The 19,314-nt window shown below is 51.2% G+C and overlaps 1 protein-coding gene across 1 annotated transcript in view; it reads left to right on the plus strand.

Annotated features, from left to right (window-relative positions):
* The first annotated feature begins 3,257 nt into the window (after positions 1 to 3,257).
* Positions 3,258 to 19,314, plus strand: part of st8sia1 (ST8 alpha-N-acetyl-neuraminide alpha-2,8-sialyltransferase 1) — a 95,896-nt gene continuing 79,839 nt past the window's right edge. Inside the window, exon 1 of the mRNA XM_038811059.1 lies at positions 3,258 to 4,251. Within this exon, the coding sequence (XP_038666987.1) occupies positions 4,070 to 4,251 (182 nt within the window). The 5' untranslated portion in view covers positions 3,258 to 4,069. The remainder of the gene's footprint in view (positions 4,252 to 19,314) is intronic.

Genomic DNA, 19,314 nt, shown 5'->3' on the forward strand with positions numbered 1-19,314 from the left:
GTGCAAAAATAGATACTTCCCCGAACGGCTCTGTCTTCACAGACCACCGGAAATAACAAAAAACAAACAAACACAACGCTAACCCCACCCCCCCTTGGAAAACTGCCACTGCCGACATTTTAAATTAAATTTCCCCAAGAAAGTCGACGAACGACTGCCACCTCCGGGATTGATCCTCTTAAGGCAAACTTTATTTTCTCAAGGCTGAGAAACCCAGCCATGTCACTAACCCAGATCTCTACACTCGGAGGCTTCGAGTCCCTCCACATTAACAGGATCCGTCTCCGGGCTACCAGGGAGGCAAAGGCCAGAATGTCGGCCTCTTTCACTCCCTGAACGCCCGGGTCTTCCGACACTTCAAAGATCGCCACCTCTGGCCTCGGCACCACCCGTGTTCCTTGCACCTTGGACATTGCCCTGGCAAACCTCTGCCAGAACCCCTCAAGCTTCGGCATGCCCAAAACATATGGACATGGTTTGCTGGGCTCCCCGCACACCTCTCACATCTGCCTTCTACCCCGAAAAATGTGGTCATCCTCGCCGCGGTCATGTGTGCCCGGTGAACCACTTTAAATTGTATGAGACTGAGCCTAGCACGTGATGAGGAGAAATTGACCCTGCTTAGGGCTTCCGCCCATAGTCCAGGCTCTAACTCCCCTCCTAACTCCTCCTCCCACTTGCCTTTAAGCTCCTCCACAGGGGTTTCCTCCGCCTCCAACAGCTCCTGGTAGATATCTGACACCTTCCCCTCCCCCACCCAGGTACCGGACACTACTCTGCCTTTCATCCCCTGTGGCAGCAGCAGCGGGAAGGCCACCACCTGCTTCCTCAGGAAGGCCCGCAGTTGTAAATACCTAAAGCCATTCCCTGGCGGTAATTTAGACTTTTCCTCCAGCGTCTGCAGGCTGGGAAAGTTCCCATCTATAAACAGGTCACTCATCCTTCTAATACCTGCCATCTGCCAGCTCTGGAACCCGCCGTCCATCCTACCCGGCAGGAACCTGTGGTTATTACATACTGGGATCCAGATCGATGCTCCCTCCACCCTCTTGTGTCTCCTTCACTGCCCCCGGATCTTCAGTGTTGCCACCACCACAGGACTTGTGGAGTAATGGGCCGGTGAGAACGGCAGAGCTGCCGTTACCAGCGCTCCCAAACTGGTGCTTTTGCATGGCGCTGCCTCCAACCGTTCCCATGCTGACCCCTCCCCCAATACCTACTTCCTGATCATGGCAATGAAATGAAAAATGAAATGAAAATCGCTTATTGTCACGAGTAGGCTTCAATGAAGTTACTGTGAAAAGCCCCTAGTCGCCACATTCCGGCACCTGTCCGGGGAGGCTGGTACGGGAATTGAACCGTGCTGCTGGCCTGCTTGGTCTGCTTTAAAAGCCAGCGATTTAGCCGAGTGAGCTAAACCAGCCCCAATGTTGGCTGCAACTCGCCTCCATCTTGACCCCCATTTTAAATCCATTTGTTTTTGTCCCAACGCTGACCCCCTTCCCCCACAGGGCCATCTGTCACTTATTCTTAAGTTTAGGCTTCCACAGAGAGCTGACCCCTGTTCTGTTGTTAACACATCCTGCTATCCTATTTTAAGTCATTATCAACACATTCTTTAGACCTAAACACTACCACAAACACTTCCTCCTTTGTGTGCTCCACACACCTATGTTGCAATCCCCCCCTGACTTTCAACTCTGCTCCACTGGGGCAGCACGGTGGTGCAGTGGTTAGCACTGCAGTCTCACGGCACCGAGGTCCCAGGTTCGATTCCAGCTCTAGGTCACTGTCCATGTAGCGTTTGCACATTCTCCCCGTGTTTGTGTGGGTTTCGCCCCCACACACAAAGATGTGCAGGCTAGGTGGATTGGACATGGTAAATGAAATGAAATAAAAATCGCTTATTGTCACAAGTAGGCTTCAAATGAAGTTACTGTGAAAAGCCCCTAGTCGCCACATTCCGCGCCTGTTCGGGGAGGCTAGTACTGGAATTGAACCGTGCTGCTGGCCTGCCTTGGTCTGCTTTCAAAGCCAGCGATTTAGCCCTGTGCTAAACAGCCCCTAACAAATTGCCCCTTAATCGGAAAAAAAATGAATTGGGTGCTCTAATTAAAAAAAAACTCTACTCCACCTCCTCTTAAACAAGTCCATCACATTACTCCCTCGTTTCAGCTCTGAAGAAGAGTCACACTGACTTGAAACGTTAACTCTGTTTCTCCCCCACAGATGCCGCCAGACCTGCTAAGTTCCCCCCCGCCCTGCATTTTCTGGGCTGGATTCTTTGCCGGCGGGATGCTCCGTTTTGCCGGCAGCCCCGGTGTTTTCCGACAGCGTGGGGCTGACCCACAATGGGAAACCCCATTTAAGCGGCCGGCATAAGGGAGCATCCCGCCAGTGGGGTGATCTCGAAATGTGGTGCGGCGGGACGGCGAATCCAGCCCTCTGTTTTTATTTCAGATCTCCAGCATCCATAGTATTTAGCTTTGAGTGTAGCGTACAAAATGTGCAGATTGTTGCCAAAGGGAACTGGTGCTAAATACCTTTGATGTTGCTCAGAGCACAAAACGGTGCCTCATTCTCCCCACGTTCTTGAGATAAGTAATCAGCAGTGGAGGGGTAGAGACTGAGGAGACAGTAGAGGGTGCTGTTACTAGTATTGGGTCGAAAGGTACATTGTTGGTTGGGGTTTGTTGTCTTATGCTGCTTCGTGTAGCATAAGCTGCTTCCTTGATGTACGCTTTGACAAAGGAAGCTCCAGACTATGAAATGAGTTCAACGTGTTTATTGAACTATTAACACAGTTCTTAAATGAGTTCCACTCTCTGCTAATCTAACTGTAGTAACTCAGTCTATCTTTACCAGCCTGCTCTAAGCCACGTGCTGGGTGTGATGCTGCTGATCAACCCTGGTGTATTCTCTAGATGTCTGTCTGTGGAAAGAAGCAGATCATGTGTGCCCTGTCCTTTTATATGGGGTGTGAAGTGCCCCCTTGTGGAAATGCCTTGTGGGTATCCTGATTACCCATTGGTTGTGTCCTGTTGTAATGACCCATTGGCTGTATGCCTGCTAGTCATGTCTGGTGCTCCCTCTAGTGGTTACTTAGTTGTAGTGTATTTACATTAACCCCTTACAGTGATGCATATCACCACAGGGTTGAATGAGAGGGAGCCAGGCTACACCTTTTCTGTTATGAGGACATATTTAATACTCCGCACTATATTTAAATAGGTGGGGAGGGAGGGAGACGTCATTTCTCCAGTCCATTAATCCGGAGTGGATTAATAAAGGCATGGCGATCTGAAAAAAACATGCTTCACAGAGAACACAGGATGCAAATTCCCTGTAATAATAAAACATGAAGGGGTTTGGGTAGGAAGTAAGGCTTCTCGATGCCTTCCATTTATTCCTTCTAATGTAGAAATCAAAGCTTTGAAATGCAGTTTAATGAGTGGCAAATGTATGGTTTGTGATGAAGTTGGGAGTGGAAGGGGCGTGTGGGGGGCGCGGCGGAGGTGAGGAATCGCCTGAGTGGGAAGAATTTGACAGCAGACAAGAGACCGGTGGATGTGGTTCCTGCACAAGGGGAGCTTTGTGCAGTGGGCGAGAACTGCATCCCCCTCAATCCACAAGAGCTCCTCTCTCTCTCTCTCTGTGCCTCGTTCCACGGATGCAGCACACCAGCCTATTTTCTGCATGCGGCAGACCCTCTGCTAACCTGAGCTACGTATTTCTGATTTATATATTTATTTATCTTTGTGCATTTTTTTTTTGCCGCCGTTCTCCTCACGCTTACTGGCGGGTGCACACCGAGTTTTAAAACAAGGGGAAGGAATTCCTGCTTTTTCTTCTCGGGATTGGCGACTGGCTGTGGCAGCCACCGAGGGGAGGGGGGGCAAGGATGGGAGCTCTCTCCTCGACAAGCCCCCCCAGCCCCAGCACACTTGCCAGCTTTCTGAGCGGCTCCCCATCCTTTTAATGGGGGGGACCCGGAGGACCATGTGAAAGTGGACCCCCCCCCCCCCCCCACCCCCCCATCCTCCTCCTCATCTCCCCGGCACCACCAGACATGCTGTGGAGGGGTATCTGCCCCCGCTCCCGGCTGCCGGTCGGGGTGGCTCTCTGTGTCTTTGTGCTCTGCTGGTTGTACGTGTACCCAGTCTACAGGATCCCCGACGAGAAGGAGATCGTCAACGAGATCCTGCAGCAGGCGAAGTGGAAGAGGAACCAGACAGCCATCGCCGCATTCAGGTAAGGACAGGGATGGATGAGAGGGTGGGGGGGGGGGGGGGGAGGTGTTGTGTAGCAGTGTAAAATGAGACTGGGAGGCAATCAGAGCAGCTCACAGCCTGCAAGATACAATATAAATGTTCATAGCCTGCATTAAATACAATATAAATGGTCATAGCCTGCATTAAATACAATATAAATGGTCATAGCCTGCATTAAATACAATATAAATGGTCATAGCCTGCATTAAATACAATATCAATGGTCATAGCCTGCATTAAATACAATATCAATGGTCATAGCCTGCATTAAATACAATATCAATGTTCATAGCCTGCATTAAATTCAAAAAAAATTAATTATCTCTCACACACAAACATATATGTAAAAATATAACTCCACATATACATATATAAAACATGCATGCATATATGTAACACACATATCTATATATGTAACACACACATATACATGACACATACAAACACATGGTACACATACAAATATATAACACACATACAAAATTATAAAACAGACCCCATCATATAATACACTCACAAACAAATAGTGTGTATAAAATATGCACACACATACGTATGCACATATATACATATAATATATAAAACACACAGGCTAGATCTGTATTGACAAAGCAACCAGTTTCCAGTAAAGAGCCCCCACATCTCCACACATGTTGTGCATCGCCTGTAAACCTGGGTTATTCCTGCACGCGCCAGAATTCAGGCTGCTTGAGAGGCAAAGACCAGCTGACAACTCACAATGTATTCCAAAGAGGTTTTAATCTTACTGAGAGCCCACCATAGCGAGTCTCAGGGGCTGCTGAGAAGGATTGATTTTAGTTTCTTTTTGTGACTGTACCTCACCCCCCACCCCCCGCCTGCCGAACATTTAACCGACCACCCTACTCCTTTATGTCAAAACCACCTCGAAGGTCACTAATTAAAAGGTCGGGAAATATATGATAATTGAACTTTTTATCTTGGTAAATTAGAGATTGTGCATTTAAATGACCTGCTAAATATATATGTGTGTGGTAAATTTTCACCTAATTCATATTATCTGTAAGGGAGGAATCTCCCTTACGTGTATCTGCTATTACTGGGCCCCTCACAAAATCCCTGCTGACAGCATTGAGCACACAGAGTGAAGAAGCTACATGTATGTGGCCGAGACTCATTCAGTACTTAGAGGGTAGTCCCAAGTTATACTGCTGATTGGACCTTACTGTTAGTTGTGGCCCTGCCACCTCCTCCTCCCCCCCCCCCCCCCCCCAAGCCCCTGTCACCCCCTCAGTTAGGAGAGTAGTGAGTCCATGTAGGTTTGAATGCACAACAGTTTTTGTGCTGGGGCTACATTACAATATGAAGCAGAAGCTGCGGGAATCTGTCTTTTCTGTAGCTCTTAAAAAGCAAAACATTGCGATGAAGTAGCACCTCTCACAGCCTCAGGACACTACAGAGTGTTTTGCAGTCAATCGAGTACTTTTGAAGTATCGCCGGTATTCTACAGTAGGAATGGCAACTACTGGTGAGCACACAGAAGGGCCCCACAATCAGCAATGGGATAATGACCAGGTCAAAGTACTGTACACACCCCTGTCAGCATCAACGGGGATGAGGTGGAGATGGTTCCCAGCTTCAAATGCCTTGGGGTAGACATCTCCAAAAAATCTGTCCTAGTCCACCCACGTCGACGCTACTACCAAGAAAACACAACAGCGCCGATACTTCCTCAGGAAAGTAAGGAAATTTGGCATGTCCACATTAACTCTCAGCATCTTTTACAGATGCACGATTGAAAGCATCCTATCTGGCTGTATCACAGCCTGGTATGGCAACTGCTCGGCCCAAGACCGCAAGAAACTTCAGAGAGTCCATCACACGAACCTGCCTCCCATCCATTGACTCCATCTACACCTCCCGCTGCCTGGGGAAAGCGGGTAGCATAATCGAAGACCTCTCCCACCCGGCTTACTCACTCTTCCATCAGGCAGGAGATAGAGTCTGAGAACACGCACGAGCAGACTCAAAAACAGCTTCTTCCCCGCTGTTACCGGACTCCTAAACAACCCTCTTATGGACTGACGTCATTAATACTACACCCCTGTATGCTTCACCCCATGCCGGTGTTATGTAGTTACATTGTGTACCCTGTGTTTCCCTATTATGTATTTTCTTTTATTTTCGTTTATTTTCATGTACTTAATGATCTGTTGAGCTGCTCGGAGAAAAATATTTTTCACTGTACCTCGGTACACGTGACAATAAACAAAATCCAATCCTAATCCAATCCAATCTGTTGTAGATAAAAGCAAAATACCTCGGATGCTGGAAACCTGAAATAAAAACAGGTTTGCTGAGTGTTCCAGATTTTGATGTTTTTATTTAATCTGTTTGGAGCATGGTTGAAGGATAAATATTGGCCAGAACACTAGGGAGAATTCCCCGGTGCCTCGCTGAATTGTGTCTTGGGATCTTATGCACCTCAGAGAGTAAGCAGATGTTGGGTTGCACATCTTGCTGAAAGATGGCACCTCTGGCAGAGCAGTGCATCCTCAGTATTGCACCAGTATGTCGGCCTAGACCTTCTGCTCAACTCTCTGGCGAGAAGACTCTGTACACATTGAGAACATGGTAAAGATGGATGGGGTATCTGTGTCATGCACAAAGCAGACACAGAACCAATCAACCACAGTAACGATCAACCAGAACAACCTTGGCACAAATGCAAAGAGTTTCTTTTGTGGCTGTCTTGTGACATCCCAGGAAAGGAATCCGTGTTTTTTAAAAATTCAAACCTGCACAAGGGCTTAAGTGGGTCGGTGCAGACTCGATGGGCCCGATGGCCTCCTGTATGTTCTGTAAGATATGTTGCAAAATAGATCCAATTGTTCCAGACACAGGGTTCATAGTCACCTCAAACCACATACTTGCAACCCCATTCTTTTTAAAAATAAATTTAGAATACCCAATTCATTTTTCCAATTAAGGGGCAATTTAGTGTGATCAATCCATCTACTCTGCATATCTTTGGGTTGTGGGGGTGAAACTCACGCAAATATGGGGAGAATGTGCAAACTCCACACGGGCAGTGACCCAGAGCGGGGATCGAACCTGGGACCTCAGCGCCGTGAGGCAGCAGTGCTAACCACTGTGCCACCGTGCTGCCCTTGCAACTCCATTCTAATTAGAAATTATCTGGTCAACCTACCACCCGAGTCTCACCCGTGCCATCTTAATCCTTCGCTCCTCAATAATCCCCAACATTTCTAATCTATCCTGTGAGGCCTTCATGCCCAGGCGTTGGCTTAATTCTGAAGGTCCCCAAGTATCTCCAATGGGAAAGTTGAATGCAGCTTCCAGACATCACCTGCATGTGTGGACATTTTGGTTTGGACAAATTGTTTGTTCAGAATTTTGAAAGTAATGCTTGAATCAATAAGCATTTCTCCTCCTGTGCAACCGAGAGTGATCCAAAATGCAGGAGTAACAACTTAGAACGTCGGAATTACAAGGCAGAAAAAGATCAAGTTTGACTTGACCGGTAGTCGCATGATTTTGTTTCAGAAAATATTCTTTCCCAGGATGTGGGTGACGCTGGCTGGACTAACATTTATTGTCCATCCCTATTTTCCCTTCAGAACGGGGTAGCGAGCTGCCGTCTTGAATCACTGCTGTCCACGTAGTGTAGGCATACCCACAGTGCTGTTAGGGAGGGAGTTCCAGGGTTTTGGGCCAGCGACAGTGATATATTTCCAGGATGGTGAGGGACTTGGTGGGGAGCCTCCAGGTGGTGGTGTTCCCATGCGCCTGCTGCTCTGATCCTTCTTGATAGTAACGGTCATGCGTTTAGAAGCGTAAGGAGCCTTGGTGAGTTGCTGCAGTGCATCTTGTAGATGGTGCACACTGCTGCCACTGTGTGTCGGTGATGGAGGCAGTGAATGTTTAAACAATGACAATGAAGTTGTTGACTGATTATAGCAATCAATCTCCATCAATTAGTCTACAGCAAGCCCAGCCATGAGGTGGAAAACCTCTTGTGTTGCAAGCTTTACGACTCTCATTCCAAAGTCACCTGTTCCTCCCAAGCATGTTACACTTAACCCATGCTATATCTAAAATTACTCATATACCCTATCCGTAAATGAGATTTTCTCAAGGGAATGTACCCAGTCTGCATTTTAATGATTCAATGCTAGCTGTTTCTACCCTCTCCTCAGGTAACATGGTCCAAAGATTGACCTCTCTCTCACTGAAAACACACTGGAAACACACACCAAAGTAACAACTCATTAGGGTGCCATTGCGTAATGCCGATGCGTTTACAAAGTATCATAGAGTAAGTGAGTTCTGCCATGAGCTGTGATGCACCATAATCTGCTGGGACGTTTTGTGTCACTCCACCAATCGGCTTGGCTTAGCTGAGAAGAGGTTGTTCTGGGCACCCAGCCCACCGTTGCAGCCATTGATGATTGCCAATTTACTTGATTAACAGGATTATCCACGCTGGAAGCACTGAGACTGAAAGATAATGGGTAGAAACACCAAGTCACTAAAGAAGATATGAGGACAGGTAACCAATGCGTTGGTCAAATTGGTTAATTTTAAGGGGTGTCTTAAAAGGTGGAGGGAGAGAGAGATGGAGAGGTTTAGAGCAGGAATTAGAGAGCTCATGGTATCGGCAGCTGAAGGCACGGCTGCTAACCGTGGAGTGATTAAGATCAGGTACACACAATGTGTTGATATGATTTGCATAGCTGTCTGCCATTGGGGCAGAACACCGGCTTACCATTGGCCCTGGTCGGTCATGTGCCTCTCGACCGATTGGTCGAGAGGCTGAGTTAACCACGCCTCCTTGCCGAGGTATAAATAGTCAAACGCCCGGCGGTTGTCCATTTTATTGTAGACAACCGCAGGGCTAAGTTCTAGTTTATTAAAGCCTAACTTTTGTAAAGCAATTCGTCTCTCGTGCAATTGATGGCTCATCACACAGGAGGCCAGAATTAGAGGAGTGCAGAGATCTCGGGGGATGTAGATCTGGAAGGGATTAATGAGGAATGGCAGGGCGAGGAAATGGAGGGTTTGTAAACATAGATGATAATTTTCAAATCAAGGCACTGCTGGACTGGGTCTCAATACAAGAGGGATGAGAACTGAAAGCAATTTGCTGATGGATAAGATATGGGCAGCAATGTTTTACATGAGCTCAAAATATCACTATGGGTATTCTGCCACCACATGGACTGCAGTGGCTCAAGAAGGCAGCACTCAATGACAATTAGGGATGAGCAACAAATGTTGGCCTAGCCTAGAGGTCAATCTTTGGACCATGTTTCCTGAGGAGAGGGTAGAAACAGCTAGCATTGACTCATTAAAATGCAGACTGGTACATTCCCTTGAGAAAATCACATTTACGGATATGGTATATGAGTAATTTTAGATATAGATTGAATAAAACTAAACACAAACATGGATGAGCATCCCAGTAGTAGATGTGCTGAGGCATTGATAGACACATGCAGTGTATGGAGGTGACAGTAGGCAATCTTGGTGATGGAAATGATTTGGATTTGGAAGTTCAGCTCAGGGTCGTTTAGAACGTCAAGCTTGAGAATGATCTGGCTCAGGTATCGGCCAGGGAGAAGGGTGGAGTTGGTGGCTGGGAAACAGAGTTTGTGGTGAGTCTGAAGACCCTCTGCCGGATTCTCCATTGGCGGGATCCTCCGCTTCGCCGGCAGCGTGCCCATGCCCGCGGGTTTCCCGACGGCATGGGGTGGCCACAATGGGGTACCCCATTGGCCAGTTGCCGGAACGGAGGATCCTGCTGCCTGCAGAGGCGCACCGTGTCGGAAAACAGGGTAGGCAGAACAGAGAATCCCACCCAATGCCTTCAATCTGTCCCAATATTTAGTTGGAGGAAGTTAGTGCCCATTCCACTAGATAAGCAGCCTGACAACAGTAGAGGGGTTGAGAGTGGTAGTGGAGGGGTTGAGAGTGGCGATGGAGGGGTTGGGAGTGGCAGTCGGGGAGGCTGAGAGGCAGTGGAGGGTAGAGAGTAGGAGTGGTGGGGGTGAAAGAATGGCAGTGGAGGGGGAGAGTCGCAGTGGTGAGGGGGAGAGTGGCAGTGGAGAGGGAGAGTGGCAGTGGAGGGGTGAGAGTGGCAGTGGAGGTGTGGAGAGTCGCAGTGGTGAGGGGGAGAGTGGCAGTGGAGGGGGAGAGTGGCAGTGTTTGGGGGAGAGTAGCAGTGGGGGGGGGGGATGTCAGCGGGGAGGAGAGTGGCAGTGGAGGGGAGAGTGGCAGTGTTGGGGGAGAGTAGCGGTGGGTGGGGGAGAATGTCAGTGGGGGGAGAGTGGCAGTGGAGGGGAGAGTGGCAGTGTTGGGGGGAGAGTAGCAGTGGGTGGGGGAGAATGTCAGTGGGGGGAGAGTGGCAGTGGAGGGGAGAGTGGCAGTGTTGGGGGGAGTGTAGCAATGGGTGGGGGAGAATGTCAGTGGGGGGGGAGAATGTCAGTGGGGGGGGGAGAGTGGCAGTGTTGGGGGGAGTGTAGTAATGGGTGGGGGAGAATGTCAGTGGGGGGGAGAATGTCAGTGCGGGGAGAGTAGCAGTGGGGGGGGGGGGGAGAGTTGCAGTGGTGAGGTGGAGAGTGACAGTGAAGGGGGGAGAGTGGCAGTGGAGGGGTGCAGAGTGACAGTGGAGGGGGGAGAGTGGCAGTGGAGGGGTGCAGAGTGACAGTGGAGGGGGAGAGTGGCAGAGTTGGGGGGAGAGTATCAGGGGGTGGGGAGAATGTCAGTTGGGGGGAGAATGTCAGTGGGGGGGGAGAATGGCAGTGGTGGGGGAAGAGATTGGCAGTGGAGGGGTGGGGAGTGGCAGTGCAGGGGAGAGCGGCAGTGGAGGGGTGCAGAGTGACAGTGGAGAGGGTAGAGTGGCAGAGTTGGGGGGAGAGTAGCAGTTGAGGGGGGAGAGCGGCAGTGGAGGGGTGCAGATTAGCTGCGGAGGGTTGAGTGTGCCAATGGAGAGGTTGAGAGAGACGATGGATGTGTGAGAGTGGCAGTGAAAAGGTTGAGAGAGGCGATGGATGAGATGACAGTGTCAATGCAGAGGCTGAGAGTGGCAGTGAAGTGGTTGAGAGAGGCGATGGATGAGATGACAGTGTCAATGCAGAGGCTGAGAGTGGCAGTGAAGTGGTTGAGAGGGGCGAGAGAGGGGATGAGAGTGGCAGTAGGGGGATGAGAGGCAGTAGAGGGATACCATGAGTAGCAGTGGTGGGGCTAGGAGAATGGCAGTGGAGGGGGAGAGTGGCAGTGGCGATGTGGGGAGTGGCAGTGGAGGGGGGAGAGTGGCAGTGGAGGGGGAGAGTGGTAGTGGAGGGGGAGAGTGGTAGTGGAGGGGGAGAGTGGCAGTGGCGTGGTGGAGATCGGCAGTGGTGGGATTGAGAGTGGCAGTGGGGGTGGAGAGTGGCAGTGGAGTGGGGAGAGTGGCAATGGAGGGGGGGGAGAGTGCAGTGGAGGGGTGGGGTGTGGCAGTGAAGGGGGAGAGTTGCAGTGGTGGGGTGGAGAGTGGCAGTGGAGGGGTGGAGAGCGGCAGTGGAGGGGAAGAGTGGCAGTGGTGAGGGGAGAGTGTCAGTGGGGGTTGGAGAGTAGCAGTGGAGGGGGGAAAGTGGCAGTGGAGTGGAAGAGACGGGCAATGGAGGGGGAGAGTGGCAGTGGTGGGGGGGAGAGTGGCAGTGGAGGGGGGTGAGTGGCAGTGGAGGGGTGGAGAGTGGCAGTGTTGGGGGAGAGTAGCAGTGGAGGGTGAAAGTGGCAGTGGAGGGGGAGAGTGGCAGTGGGGGGTGGAGAGTGGCAGTGGAGGGGGAAAGTGGCAATGGAGGGGGGAGAGTGGCAGTGGAGGGGGAAAGTGGCAGTGGAGGGGGAAAGTGGCAGTGGGGGGTGGAGAGTGGCAGTGGAGGGGGAAAGTGGCAGTGGAGGGGGAGAGTGGCAGTGGGGGGTGGAGAGTGGCAGTGGAGGGGGAAAGTGGCAGTAGAGGGGGAAGAGTAGCAGTGAAGGGGGAAAGTGGCAATGGAGGGGGGAGAGTGGCAGTGGAGGGATGGAGAGTGGCAGTGGAAGGGGGAGAGTGGCAGTGGTGTGGTGGAGAGTGGCAGTAGAGGAGTGGAGAGTGGCAGTGGGGGGTGGAGACTGGCAGTGGAAGGGGGAGAGTGGCAGTGGGGGGGGGAGAGTGGCAGTGGAGGTGGAGAGTGGCAGTGGAGGGGGAGAGTGGCAGTGGTGGGGTGGAGAGTGGCAGTTAAGGGGTGGAGAGTGGCAGTGATGGGGTGGAGAGTGGCAGTGGAGATGTGGAGAGTGGCAGTGGAGAGGTGGAGAGTGGCAGTGGAGGGGTGGAGAGTGGCAGTGGAGGGGGAGAGTGGCAGTGGTGGGGTGGAGAGTGACAGTGGAGATGTGGAGAGTGGCAGTGGAGGGGTGGAGAGTGGCAGTGGAGGGGGAGAGTGGCAGTGGTGGGGTGGAGAGTGGCAGTGGAGGGGTGGAGAGTGGCAGTGGAGTGGGAGAGTTGCAGTGGTGGGGTGGACAGTGGCAGTGGAGGGGGCAGAGTGGCAGTGGCGGGTGAGACTGGCAGTGGAGGAGTGGGGAGTAGCAGTGGAGGGGTGGAGAGGGGCAGTGGTGGGGTGGAGAGTGGCAGTGGGGGTATGGAGAGTGGCAGTGTTGGGGGAGAGTAGCAATGGAGGGGGTGGAGAGTGGCAGTGTTGGGGGGAGAGTGGTAGTGGAGGGGGGTGAGTGGCAGTGGAGGGGGGAGAGTGGCAGTGGAGGGGGAGAGTGGCAGTGGAGATGTGGAGAGTGGCAATGGAGGGGGAGAGTGGCAATGGAGGGGGAGAGTGGCAGTGGAAGGGGGAGAGTGGCAGTGGAGGGGGTGAGTGACAGTGGAGGGGGGTGAGTGGCAATGGAGGGGGAGAGTGGCAGTGGAAGGGGGAGAGTAGCAGTGGAGGGGGTGAGTGACAGTGGAGGGGGGTGAGTGGCAATGGAGGGGGAGAGTGGCAGTGGAAGGGGAGAGTGGCAGTGGAGGGGGTGAGTGACAGTGGAGGGGGGTGAGTGGCAATGGAGGGGGAGAGTGGCTGTGGAAGGGGGAGAGTGGCAGTGGAGATGTGGAGAGAGGCAGTGGAGGGGTGGAGAGAGCAGTGGAGGGGGAAAGTGTCAGTGGAGGGGTGGAGAGTGGCAGTGGAGGGGTGGAGAGAGCAGTGGAGGGGGAAAGTGGCAGTGGAGGGGTGGAGATTGGCAGTGGAGGGGGAAAGTGGCAGTGGAGGGGTTGAGATTGGCAGTGGAGGGGGAAAGTGGCAGTGGAGGGGTGGAGAGTGGCAGTGGAGGGGGAAAGTGGCAGTGGAGGGGTGGAGAGTGGCAGTGGAGGGGTGGAGATTGGCAGTGGAGCGGGAGAGTGGTTGTGGAGGGGTGGAGAGTGGCAGTGGAGGGGTGGAGAGTGGCAGTGGAGGGGTGGAGAGTGGCAGTGGAGGGGTGGAGAGTGGCAGTGTTGGGGGGAGAGTGGCAGTGGAGGGGTGGAGAGTGGCAGTGGAGGGGTGGAGAGTGGCAGTGGAGGGGTGGAGAGTGGCAGTGGAGGGGTGGAGAGTGGCAGTGGAGGGGGAGAGTGGCAGTGCTGAGATAAAGGTGGATATTGTCAGTGTACATGTGAAAACAGCATTTGCATTTTCAGATGATGTCACCAAACTGCATCATGGGGATGAGAGATTGGGGGAGGGGACATTTGGGGGGTTGGCAAGAGAGTCCCCATAGGTAACAATGCAGGATCTAGAGGAATCCTGGATAAGTAAGAGTGAACCTAACCTTTTAACCGCATGTCCCCAGAGGTTCCACCAGTCACCTGGAGGAAATCTGAGCTAGTCGGGAACAACTATTCTGTGCATTGATCCCACTCATGATAAGAAGATAACAATGGCAGAGTAAGATATAAAGAAGCAATTGAACTTTAATCCAGTGTAATATTGTAGCAGTTAGCCAGCATCAGTGCGGCATCAGAAGAGAGATAACAAAAAGCTGTAACCTCTCAGTCACCTCTAATCCGGGGAAATCAGCCAGATGTGACAGCCGTTGAAAATTGAACCTTCATAGAACCAGCAGACTCAACCGGTGAGGTGCACACCATCTAGATTCGAGCAGCAGAGAATGGTGAACATTCTCCTTTTCGCACAAAATAACATTGATGGTAAGGGTCCACACGCAATCCCCAAGCCCCCCCACACAGCAGCCTTGATGGGTCGCAGTGCAGCATTGATGGTGGTCAGCAGTTGTCACCCAGCGTTGAGGCAGCCATTTATACAACAATGCATGGTTTAATAAATAGGCCAAGCATTTTTCCTGCAACATTTTAAATTGAAATGTTAGAAAAAAAAGACTTGCATTATTGTGTCTTTTATAATCTTGGGACATTGGAAAGCACTTTACAAGCCGAGGAAATACTTTTGAGATGTGGCCACTGTTGAATTGGAGAGAGATCTGGCACCCAATCTGCTCAAAGCAGGCTCCCAGAATCAAAAATGTGATTGTATATTGCTTGAGGGATATTTGCTGATCAGGAGAATTCACCTGCTTTTCTTTTCAATAATGCCATGGGGTCTTTTACAATCAGCCGAGAGAGCAGACAGCCTCCATCTACTGTCTGACGCTCACACCTCTGACAGTGCGCCATTTTCTCGGTGTCTATATTGGAGTGTTGGCCTAGATTGTGTGCGCAGGTCTCTGGAGTGGGGTGTGAACCCACAACTACCCAGCAGTGAACGTGGGGTACGATTTAGCACCCGCGTTGTGCCCGGCATGTATACGGGCGCAGCGAGTGAATAGCGGGAGAAGGCCGGGCATGAACCATTTTGCGATTCACCTGACCACTCCCGATGGCGAGTTCCGGATCACGCCCCAAAATGGTGAATATCATTAACTCTCATTTGCATTGATTTCAAATGCCGCGCCTCCCGGGAATTACCCAGCTCCCCAGCGGGAAGTCACGCGGGCATCGTTTAATACTCCTTTTCAAACACAGGAGCGAGGAGGTGATTAGCCATTTCCATTTTCCGACATGCAGCTCAAGGGCACTGGAGGTCCTGCCCCTGTGCTCAGGAGGGGGCAGCCCCTCCCCCGCTCCTCCTTAGGGCAGTTTGATTTGGCCAGGGGGCTGAAGTGTTCAAGGTCAGGGGAGATGAGGGGTGAGGGGCTTTGTGTTTCTGAGGCCTTCAAGCCATTTTTAAATATTGTGTAGACCCATAACAGGGGAGAGCCCTGCTACAGCTTCTATCCTGAAATTCAATTTTACTTACATTGACTGAGCAGCCTTTAGCTTCACAGCTGAAGGCTATTGCAGGCCAACTTCACTGTCAGTGACCGCTCGCTTTTCGGGCAACTCCGTGATTTCCAGGGCCTGTACCTCATTGGTGGTGAGGACTCCGATCTCTTGCACTATGCTCCCTGTCTTGGCTCTTTCCCATTTATTATGCGCTATCTTCTGCAGGGACAAAGAGAGGGCATTATAAGCCGTACTCTTGATGGGTCGGGGGGGTCTATAGCAGCTGGCATGTGTGGGCACTGACCTGGACATGAGGGGTTGTGCTCGTGGCTGCCAGTGGATTCTGAGGAACAAGCACGAAGGTCGGATGTGGGAAGGGTGAGAGGTGTTAGCCAGTGAATTGTGGGAGTGGGGAGGGCGGGGTGTTTAGAAATTTGAGGGACGACAGGCGGAGCTGGTGCCAGGAGAGAGGCGGTGACTTAGCCTTGTCGTTCGATGGAGGTCATTTGCCTTCTTCCGCTAATGTACAGCGATCCTCCTTGTCATGCTGTCCGAACTGACAGCCGCTGCCAAGGCGACATTGCTGACCCCGCTGCTAGCCCTCGGACCCCCTCAGAACAGGTTTGCCCGCCTCTTATCCACAGCGTCGGGAAACCTTGTGAGGCCACCAAAAACAAGGAACAGGTCCGTGCGCTGCCATGCTTGTGTGTTGACTGGGAGTGAGTGGTGAGGGACTGTTTAAAAGCAGCTCCCCCTTGTTAGCGGCAAGCAGCGGAGGCGTGCGTTGGACAAATCAGACGGCGAGAAAGCCAGTAATGTGGAGAATCTCGTGGCGGCTCATTTTTCTTTTAAATTTTAAGTACCCAATTCTTTTTTTCCAATTAAGGGGCAATTTAGTGTGGCCAATCCACCTACCCTGCACATCTTTGGGTTGTGGGGGTGAGGCCCACGCAGACATGGGAACAATGTGCAAACTCCACACGGATAGTGATCCGGGGTCCGGATCGAGCCCGGGTCCTTGGCGCCGTGAGATAGTAGTGCTAACCACTGCTGCCCCATGGAGAGGCTCATGTTTGGCACAACATGCCTTTGAATACGGGCTGCGATTTTGCCAATGCGGCTGTCACGAAAAGCCCCTCAAAACCTGCCCAAATCCAGTGTTTGAAACTTTTCCGTTGAACCTCCCTGAAGGAACTCCATAGTTCCTTCAGTCCTCCAGTTATATCATAATTCACGCCCCCCACCCCCTCATCCCCCATCCCCAGCCCATGCTGATCAGATCTCTCAAGCACATAAAGTTGGTTCTTTATTATTTGGTATTTTCATTTGATTTTAATAAATTCATCAATCATTGTAATCTCAAATGGGATTGTGGTGATATGCATCACTGTAGATACACAAGGGGTTAATGTAAGTGCACATAGACTGGCTAGACACTAGAGGGAGCACCAGAGACATGACACACAGACGCTCAACCAATAGGTCAGTAAGATAGGACACGACCAATGGGCATTCACGATACACACAGAGATGACACTACCACAGGGGGGCATTACACCAACCCATATATAAAGGACTAAAGGACACAGCACACATGATCTTCCTCTTTCCAGTGGAGACACTCAGTGAGTACAGACACAGGGTTGATTCAATATCACACCCACCACGTGGATTGTAGCAGACTGGTTTGTCACTCTGAGTAGCTATAGAAGGATTAACAGTAGTGGCGAACCCGAGTAGGAGAATTGTAAATAGTTCAATAAACGTGTTGAAGTTATCTCCACGTCTGAACCTTCCTTTGTCCGAGTGCACATCAAGGAAGCCTCTTATGCTACGCCAAGAGCATAACAAGACAGGGATCATGTTGTGATAATTTATACTTGGAGAGACAACTACCTTTTGCGATGAAGATTTCATCATTGTCCCTGTTACTCATAATCAATTCTAAGATGTTTTCTTCTCTTCCTGGAATTTGTACAAACTGAGTCATAAACCATCTTCCAGTCTCTTGCGAAAGGTTGTCCTAGCCTTACCGATAGAGAGATTGTTTTGCCAGTAATTTTCTTCTAACTTAAGATCCAACTATTACAATTGTTTCCCCACTGTTTCGTCACACAGGTCGAGATCAAGGTTTTCACGCTAGCTTGGTGTTCTAAAGCATATCTCGGCCTTTATTCATTGTACCCAAAGTAGAATATTTCCTCTTTACATCCTCTCGCAATGCTGGAGTTTATGTAAATATTCGCCATGTTATACTCCAGAAAGCGAGGCGGTGAAACCATTCTTCACACACTTTTAGAATCATTGCTTGACAGACTCCTCACCTGAGAAACCACTTTTTCAATCTGTTCCTCTTTAAAAGAGGTACAGGTCATTCCCAGTTAGTGCCTCCTGTTACAATCCCTGTCAAGACTGATAATTGTTAGAAAGAGGTATGCGGCTGGATTCTCCGTTCCTGAGACAAAGGGCTGGATTCACTCATTTTGAGGCTGGTGTCTCGTCTTACAACCAAACCGTCGGCGCTGCCCCCGCACCGATGCTCCGCCTGGTGGGGGTGGGGGGCTAGCAGCCGCGCCACGTTACCTGCAGATACGGATGGAGAATTGTCGGGTCCCTGGCAGCGCATGCGCATGGCGACGGCCGGCAGCGGTCACGCCGTACATCATGGCCCCGGCCAAGCGTGGGCCCAGCCTGCCAGATAGTGCCCCTCTGTGTAACACCCCCTCGCAACCCCCGGAACACCCCCCACCAGTCCCCACAGCCCCCGCCGAAGCCCCGCCCTGGCCAGCGGAACGACTTCACCCCCCCTCCTCCCCCCCCTCCCCGACTGTGGCGGCAGTCCGCAGCCACTGCGCTGGATTTATGGACTTCCACGAGAGCAACAGTGGCACTGCATCTGGACTGATTTAACGACCACTGAGGGACCATGACCAGTGACACGTGGAACACATTCGATTCCCATGGGAAACAGTGTGGGATTCGATTGGTCTGTGATGACACCCGGGAGGCTGACAAGCTGCAGCTGCATATACACACTTCACTCCCCACACACACCATCCCAGCCAACAAGGTGGCACTGGTTGCGCTGGAATGCATAAATCCCGCTGGTGGGTCGGCTGGACCAGAGGACGCCTAGGCGGGTGGCCTGGGGGACACCTATATGACCTGTGGCCTAAGTTCACATGGACAGTCAGCGCCGTGCGAAGCTGAATTGCTGCCTTGCAGGCTGCGGCAATGGTGTTCTGTGCAAATCCACTCCGATTCCCCAACCCTGGCAGAAGCCCCCCCCCCCCCCCCCCCCCCCCCCCCGTGAACCTCGCTGTTGGGAATTTGCCCCAGTGGAGGAGGAGAATCGCAGAGGTCCCGGAGAATACCAGGTCAGGACCATTAATGATATGCTAAAGGCGTTTACCGTATACGTGTTCTGGAACGCATTGACGTCACTGTTGAGGCACCGGAGAATTGCGATTTGGCATGAAACCGGTGCTGGCTACAATTACGGTGTCGATACCCATTCTCTGCCTAATTGTGTTTTGCGATTCTGGCATCGGAGAATCCCACCCATGAACTTTTCAGTGACCAACAGAAAACGTTACAGGACAAGATTTCATGTATTAAGACTTTTACTGTAATAAACATACTAATATCAACACAGACTAAATATCATTTAGTAGGCAACCAATACACTAATCTACAAAAAATGTACTTTCTCCATTGTCTGATTAACAGAGATGAAAGTTCCACACCATGTTTATATAGTAAACCACATTCGCAAAAGATGTGAAGCCTTGTAGATAA

The sequence above is a fragment of the Scyliorhinus canicula genome, chromosome 11 (assembly GCF_902713615.1).
Source record: "Scyliorhinus canicula chromosome 11, sScyCan1.1, whole genome shotgun sequence".
NCBI lineage: Eukaryota > Metazoa > Chordata > Chondrichthyes > Carcharhiniformes > Scyliorhinidae > Scyliorhinus > Scyliorhinus canicula.